The 7,987-nt window shown below is 50.7% G+C and overlaps 2 protein-coding genes across 2 annotated transcripts in view; one reads left to right on the top strand and one right to left on the bottom strand.

The window, feature by feature from the left end:
• The window catches only part of GLA (galactosidase, alpha), a gene marked incomplete at its 5' end in the record, with an annotated part of 4,532 nt that extends 1,307 nt beyond the window's left edge, over positions 1–3,225 (top strand). The window contains 4 exons of the mRNA XM_010131894.1: positions 743–834; positions 1,741–1,902; positions 2,521–2,718; positions 2,926–3,225. Of these exons, the coding sequence (XP_010130196.1) occupies positions 743–834; positions 1,741–1,902; positions 2,521–2,718; positions 2,926–3,189 (716 nt within the window). The remainder of the gene's footprint in view (positions 1–742; positions 835–1,740; positions 1,903–2,520; positions 2,719–2,925) is intronic.
• Positions 3,226–5,658: 2,433 nt separating this feature from the next.
• On the bottom strand, positions 5,659–7,982 carry LOC104489699 (60S ribosomal protein L36a; the record flags this gene model as incomplete). Its single annotated transcript, XM_010131892.1, has 4 exons — positions 5,659–5,716; positions 5,801–5,923; positions 7,557–7,624; positions 7,871–7,982. Coding segments are annotated over 4 exons (324 nt in total), but the record flags the coding sequence as incomplete, so codon positions are not given.
• Between the last annotated feature and the right edge of the window lie 5 nt (positions 7,983–7,987).

Raw genomic sequence — 7,987 nt, 5'->3', positions numbered from 1 at the left:
CCATATCAGAAGTCAGCAGAACTCCTGCATGCAGTCCTGGCTCTGCCTGGCAGGGAGAACGTGCCCAAGTGACAATCCCATCAAAGCCGGTTGGGAGGGGCATATGCCAGCTTCTGCAGCCAGGAGCACGGCTCAGCAGCATAAGTGACAGCTGAGTCAAAAGCTCTTGTTGGATCATATTTGTAACCCAGATACCATCCAATTGTACTGAGGCAGTTCCAGGGGAGAAAGCAAACTTTTTGTTCCGTCTTTGCTGATTATAAGGGACTTAACAGGGCTGTCTGGGGACAAGGACAGGAAAAAATCTGCGTTCCTGCCCAGTCCGTATGGCACAAATACCTCGTAAGAACAAACTCCTGCAACATTACCCAGCAAAGCTGTATCCAGCAGCTTGATAGATACCAACTTGTATTTCTCAGATATCTAGAGGAAAAAAACGCCATACAGCAGAATCACAACCTCTTCCTATGGCTATGTATACAAAGAGATCCGCAGTCTTACAGCAATAAGCCTCCCCATGACCTGGGGAAAAAAGCTGTGAAGAAGCTCACCAGTCTCTGGGAGGCAGGAGACTTGCTGCAGTCTATAAGGTCCCCTGTCCTCCCTGTGCTGTTTCAGCTGTGATAATATGTTCAGCATTGATTTTGCAAGAGTTGACCTGAAACGTGAACCTGTAACACTGGATTACTTCCTCTGTTTGACCAAGGAGATTGTGTAACCTCTGTCTGTCCTCTTCCTCTAGGTTATAGGCACATGTCTCTGGCCCTGAACAAGACTGGAAGGAGCATTGTGTACTCCTGTGAGTGGCCTTTCTACTTGAGGCCCATGCAGCAGGTAAGGAGTGTTTTCCAAGGCTTATCCAGGGGCTGAAAGTGGGAAGAACAGAAAAGCATGAAGACTGCAGAGCAGCCTCCTGAGAAACTTGCTGCTCTCATCTGACAAAGAACAAGACTGTAAGGTGGAGGAAAACCACTTTTTCCTCTAGAGCCCTGAAGTGTATCTGAGGTGAGTCATTACTCTGCTGAAAAGAATTCGGTAGGATCCTGCAGCACGAAGGCATAGCCCAACTGGAGCATGCCAGGAACACAGCAGCATCCATCTGCTCTCTGTCTCTGAGGAACCAAGCAACAAAACACTGGCAATGCAGGCACACAGCTAGCAGAGAGCTCGCTGTTCTTACGCGGGGATGCAGAGCGCAGTGTAATCAACCTTACAGTTGCCTCTAGGGACAGCCTATTGAATGGAGATTCTCCACGTTGTTTACCAACAGATTTCTGCCAGACACGGTCTATGACTGACATGTTGCCCTCCACCGGTAACTGGTTTCCCCTGTGCCACCATGACAGGCTGGGGCTAGTCCCTCCCACTCAGAGTTAAAGGCGTTAGTCACTGAAGGGTGTAAACCCAGGGAATGGTAGTAATTACTGGGATGGCACAGTTTAACCTCCCTGGCCCCATCAGACCTCCAGTAAAATAGTGCTCAGAGGAATTTCCTAACAGAGCTAGGTGGCCACAGCTGCTCTCCCAAGGGAGAAGAGTTGTCTGGAGCACGGCAGACTGGAGTTACTGAGCACGAGGTGTCCTAGGGAACTGAGATGCACTAGATCATCCAGATAACTGGTGACAGAAGGTGTTAATCATAGTTCACCCCCAAATTATCACTGATCTAGTCTAGCCTTGTTTACAAGGTGTTCTTGTTCAGCCAGGCTTCCTGGCTAATCACAGTCATTGTTTTGCCAGCCCAATTACACAGAAATCAAACAATACTGCAATCAGTGGAGGACCTTTTTTGATGTCTATGATTCCTGGAGCAGCATCAAGAGTATCTTGGACTGGACAGCACTTCACCAGGACAGCATTGTGGAGATAGCTGGGCCCGGGGGCTGGAATGATCCTGACATGGCAAGTACAGCAACACCCACCTCCCTGGCAGCATCAGCAAAATTTCCTGTCCTTCGCTGTAGGCTGAGAAGGATGGGAAGGGAGAGGATCAGGGGAGAAACATTGAGGGTAAGGGCTCTGATGGGGCCCTAGGATCAGGAACTCGATGAGGGTCCCTGGCTGGAAAGGGAGAGAACTGCAGCTCCGGGCAGTAACGAGGAAGCACTGTCTCAGTGTAATGCAGCTTCTGCAAGCGATGCCAGTTCCAAACACGAGCATGGCAGTGGGAGACAGTCTCCAAAGCCCTGATCTGCCACCAGAGGAAAAACCTCTGGGTGCCAAGCTGGGTGCCAGCATCGTGAGGAAGGAATAGCTGCATCCAAAAGCAGATTCATACATGTTGCCTAATCAGTCAAGAATCCTTTACCTCCACCAGTGGTTCATGTTCATCCTAAATCGACACACTAGTCATCCCTTGCCTTTCCCACCCAGCTGGTCTTGCTCCTGGCACTCATCCTATCTAACCAGTCCCCAGATAGAGGCCCCACCCTCAGCATCCTGTCATTTACCAGTGCTCGGGCTGGTGGCCCAGTTTCTCCTCAGCAGGCAGCATTATCAGGCATTTTTTTCTTCTCACAGCTGGTGATCGGTAACTTTGGGCTGAGCTGGGACCAGGCAGTGACTCAGATGGCAATGTGGGCTGTTATGGCAGCTCCCCTCTTCATGTCCAACGACCTGCGACATATTAGTCCTCAGGCCAAGTGGCTGCTCCAGAACAAAGAGGTGATCGCCATCAACCAAGATCCACTGGGCAAGCAGGGATACCAAATCATCAAGGTACAGCAGGACCAGGCTGGGGTGCGATGTGGGGCACAAGCAGCCAGCCTCCTCAGAAGGAAGGGGACACGTGGGGTATAGAGTGCTCAGGCCTTGGGAACATGAGCCCAGTAAGTCCACTTGTTCTGAAGCCTGCTTAAACAGGCATTAAGACCATTAGTTCTGCCTCCTCTAACTTAAGTTCTGGTTTTATTTCCTCCTTGGCAGGACAACAACTTCAGGCTGTGGGAGCGGCCCCTGTCTGGCCGAGCCTATGCTGTGGCGGTGCTGAATCAGCAGGAGATTGGGGGACCCCAGAACTTCACCTTCTCCCTCACCCTCCTCGGCAACGGGCTAGCCTGCAACCCAGCATGTGCCGTCCAGCAGGTCTTGCCAGCCAGCAGGGACTGGGGGCTTTACAGCTGGGTGTCCTCCCTGAGTGCGGAGGTGAACCCAACAGGCACTGTGCTGCTGAGAATAAGGACACTGTAGGAGGCACAAAGGACTTTTCTGTGAGCCTCAGACTCTGTCAAAACTTGTCACAAGAAGCCTCCTTCCTCCAAGCAGGGTGCCTTTGTTCTCTCCAAGTATTAACTACCCAAGTGCAAACCTTCAGCTCAATGGGACAAATACCCATCACTCCATCACCAAGAAGTAACAGAGAAAGGGGCACTGCTTCTCTTCCGTTTAGTTATTCTCCGGCATCTCACCTAACTCCTTCTGCAAGAGGATATAAGGGCCATAAGCAGGGCAGCAACTCCCGTTAATGCCCACTGCTACTACAGACCAAAGAAATGCAAAGGATACATGCAGCACCTCACAGCTCTCCTGGAGCATTTCAGGGACAATGCACTCCGTCTGCCTTCGTCTTGCTTGGAAAGCTGGTGCACACAGGTCAAGAGTAAGAAAAGTTGTTCCTATCCCTGCTGAAGACCTACCCCCACCACTCTCCTCGGAGCACGGACATCTACTTCCACCTTCTCACAACTCGGGGACTGACCTAAATCACTGCACTTAGCTGCCTGCTTAGTATAAATGTGATTAAGTATCATGCCTTAGGACTCAGCTGTTGAGGGTTTCTCCTTACCCCAGGAGTCTTCTCACCAGTGGCTGTCACTTTCCTTTAGGTGACAATTTCCTCTCCACCCTTCACGGGACCAGGAGGGTCCCCTTTCTTGGTGAGCTGCCTTCCAGAAATACCTGTGTTCTTGCTTTCCACTGCTAGTAGCAGCCTTTAGGTTTGTCCTGGTTTGAGCTGAGGAATTCGTTAAGGAATTCGAGGAGTTGTTACCTCGGTCCCTCGACCCTTAACATGGTTGAAAAACACAGGTCCTTGTGAGACAGGAGATGGACACGCCATCACCTATGCAACCATTATATACAAGTATGTTCTCTTTGACCGCTACACAATCAGGGCATCTTGATTTCTTCTTATTTCTGTGATTAAGCACTTTGATTAAACTGTCCTTTCAAAAGGCTAAGTTTTTTCTTAGTTCCACTGTAAAAGAGTACAGCATATCCGAAATCAAATCAGGTTTTAGGAAACCGGCCAGTTTGTTCCGGTCACTAAGTTCATGTGAAATTTGCCACCATTACTACAAACAGTGCTCAGTAAAGCTGACACGATGCAGTCATAGAGCCCATCTCAGAGGCAGAGATCAAAGCCACTGCTGCTAACACCTTCAGCAGCAAGAGTTTGAAAACAATCACAACGGCCAGTACTGAATAAGCAGAAATACAAATCTGTAGTTCAGTAACCGAGCACTTCCAGTCCCCATGAAGGTGTTAAAAGGCATTTCTCCATCCTCCATCTCTATCTCCACTACAAAGAAGTTACTCTTAATCATCTTAGCGGTTGGAAGGGACCTCTGGAGATCATCTAGTCCAACGCCCCTGCTAAAGCAGGTTGGACAGGATGGCGTCCAGGCAGGTTTTGACAGTCTCCAGAGAAGGAGACTCCGCAGACTGTCTGGGCAGCCTGTGCCAGTGCTCTGCCACCCTCACAGTAAAGTTTACCTTTATGTTCAGATGGAACTTCCTGTATTCCAGTTTATCCCCATTGTCCCTTGTCCTGTCACAGGCCTCCAGTGAAAAGAGTGCTGCTGAAAACAGTGGCACTGTAGGAGGCACAAGGACCATCTTTTTTGTTAGCCTCAAACTGTCTAAACTTCTTTTCACAAGAAGCCCCATCCTCTTGAAACCCACCCTTTAGATATTTATAACCATTGATAAAACACCCTCTCAGTCTTCTCCAGGCTTAACAGACCCAGCTGTCTCAGCCTTTCCTCATAAGATGCTCCAGTCCCCATGTAATCTCTATAGCATTCCCTGGGCTCTCTCCAGTAGTTCCTGTCTCTCCTGAACTGGGGAGCCCAGAACTAGATGCAGTACTCCAGATGCGCCCTCACCAGGGCAGAGTACAGGGGGAGAGAGCTCTGCGTTTCACTCCCAACACGCGCTGACAGCAGACTTCCTGCTCACAGGCAGATACTGCTGCCTCCAGTGGACGACCCCATCAAAGCCCAGCACAGGCTGTCCTGTAACGTACCATGCTCTTGGTAGCTGCTCACTCACTGCACATTTAAAGCTTCAGTGCTGCACTTGGGCTTTTTCTTTTAAGGAAAATTCTGAAGAGGTGCCAACAGCAGTCAGATACACGGGGCAGGCAGCTGAGGCTTGTCACACCATCGCTTTCTGTGTGATAGCTGGAGGAACCACAGGCATGAAGCTGTCAGGCCTCTGTCTCCGAGCTACCATTAACACAGCCACTGCACAGAGGTCACAGCCAAGGCACAGCACGTGACAGCGCAGGTGACATGTCATGAGATGAAGCCTCAGGTACTAAACTCACCCGATGATCCAGGGCCTTTGTGCATGTGTTGCCCCTTAGGGCAGAAACTTTGCAAGTCCCACCCCATCAGCACAAGACACACAAAAACAAGCAAGAGATCACTGCCAGGAACTTTAATATGGTCCATAACAACGCGCAGGACAGACCTCAGAACTGGATCACCTGGCCCTGTAAGGAGGAAGAGAAAGAGCAAGTTTATTCACCACTGAATGTCACCACCCTTCCTCAGCCACTCTAGGCACACAAACCTACCTTTCTCTTCTTGTCCCCTCCCAGTTCAAAGTGCTTGCACCTTTTAATGGCCAGCATCCTCTTGGACCTGCAGTTGGGCTCCACGCACTCTAGCCTCAGTACAATCTTCTTCGTGGTCTTAGCCTGGGAGGAGAGGAGCAGAGTGTATCAATTAACAAAATGTTCACAAGCAGACAAATTGCCGCTCTCAGGAAAGTATCTGTCTCCTGAACATTCAGCAGCTTGTTCTCCAAGCGTAAAGGAGAAGACTGCCACCACAGGCTCCTCCATTAAAAAGGCAGCGGCACCTGAAGGACCGGTACAGGAGTAGTGATCTGTACCTTTGCAATACACAACACTGACTAAAGCATCCAGTGGGGCAGGGCTGGCCCCTGCAGAGATTAGCCATGCTGGAAGAAAGTCAGTGCCAGGGAATGCACCAAGGAACAGGCACTTCTGCAGCGTGGGAGAACAGGCTGACGGGGCTCAGTAGTTCAGCAACAAGCCAGGCAAAAAAACCCAACCAACCCACCGACCTGAAAGCAGAACAAGTGACAAACTTCCCCAGAAGGAGCACACATGCTCATTGCAGACTCGCAGCTACTGACAACTCAGAGGAAACCAGAACACTACAGAGGAAGAATCCAAAGCTGCGAGGCTGCTGTAGCAGCTGGACAAAGCTGTACCCACCAGTCAAAAGCCCTGGCCGATCATCCCAGCTGGGAAGAAACAGAAGTGGGGATGCAATGTACAGCGGAGAGTGCCAAACCCCAAGAGCAGCTTTATGCACACTTCTTGCAGAAGCATTCTTCGCAAAGTCTCCCCGTTTTCTTGCAAAAAGTCAACTTGAAAAACTGCTGTCTCATTTTAATGCCTGCTGAAGGATTTCCTGAACACCTCCAGCAGAACACCAGGGCTTTCCAGCAACGAGCCAAGTAGGTCCATAAGCATAATTAAACAGTTGACACAAAAACTATTAACAAATGAGCCCATATGAGCACCACAGATTTTCCCCCAACTCTCTGGCAGGAGGTACTCGGAGGGAAAAGCATGCTGCAATGCTACCGTCTAGGTACCCACACTGAAGAGGAGGGTAACAGCAGCAGGTCTGTACAACTCATCTGTACAGGATGTCCTGCTGCCCTTCCACCACTGCTCCGAGGCTCCTGGGAAAGGTCTAACACCGCAGCTCTGATTCACTGGCTCAGTGCTGGGTTTCCCTGGAGACAGCAGCGTGCAAGCAAAGGATGCCATGTTCCAGTACCCCCCAGGAGCTGCACGCACCACTTCTATCATACTCCTGTCAAGGCAGGCAGCATTGCTATGCAGAGAGCCTCACAAACCTGGCAAAAAATGTCAGTGACAAACTACTGATGCTTCAGAAACACAAGGAGAGCAAGCAGAAGGGTCTCTGCTGTGCTCTGCTACCGCAAGCAATGAGGAAAACACTCCTCTTGTTAAAAGCATCACTCCCAATCAGACCCCACTCCCCTGGAGCATCAAGGCTCCCTACAGAACCTGCTCTGCAAACAGATGCCATGGCACTCCTGCAGAAAAAAGGAGCATCTACAGGAGACCAGAGAAGCAGGGGAGATGAGCAGATGCGGATGGGGAGCTTACGCTCCCCAGACAGCACTACCATCACAAAGCTGCCATGATACGGCTAGAGCACAGGACCACCACAAGGCTGCACAAAGCTGAAGTGAATGTTCCTCTTCAGTTGAGTACATGGATTGCCAAGGAAGTGTCAGGTCCTCCTTCCGGGAGCAGTACTCACCTTCTTACGGAAGATGGGTTTTGTCTGGCCCCCATAGCCACTCTGCTTCCTATCGTAGCGTCTTTTTCCTACAGGTGGAAATGGTCTTTTTTAGCGAAAAACTTGATAAGTGCTGCAAGCGCAACTGGCACTCTTCCCAAACGCTAGCAGACCTCAGCCTGCAGCTGCACAACTGACCAGAACCCACCCCGCCTTCTCCCACGGCCACATTCTTGGCCTACCACCATCACTCTGGCACAGGGCATGCCTAGCCAGGCCCCACACAACACCCCCCGCGACCCCAGAGCCCCTGCAGCGCAGCGCACCGCCCCTACCCTGGGCGTAAAGGGAATCCTTCCCCTTCTTGTACTGCGTGACTTTGTGCGGCTGGTGCTTGCCGCATTTTTTGCAGTAGGTCCGACGGGTTTTCGGGACGTTCACCTTGAGGGGAC

The sequence above is a fragment of the Buceros rhinoceros genome, unplaced genomic scaffold (assembly GCF_000710305.1).
Source record: "Buceros rhinoceros silvestris isolate BGI_N320 unplaced genomic scaffold, ASM71030v1 scaffold5922, whole genome shotgun sequence".
NCBI lineage: Eukaryota > Metazoa > Chordata > Aves > Bucerotiformes > Bucerotidae > Buceros > Buceros rhinoceros.
The sequence above is the reverse complement of the archived record's forward strand: the minus strand, read 5'-3'. Positions and strand labels throughout refer to the sequence as shown.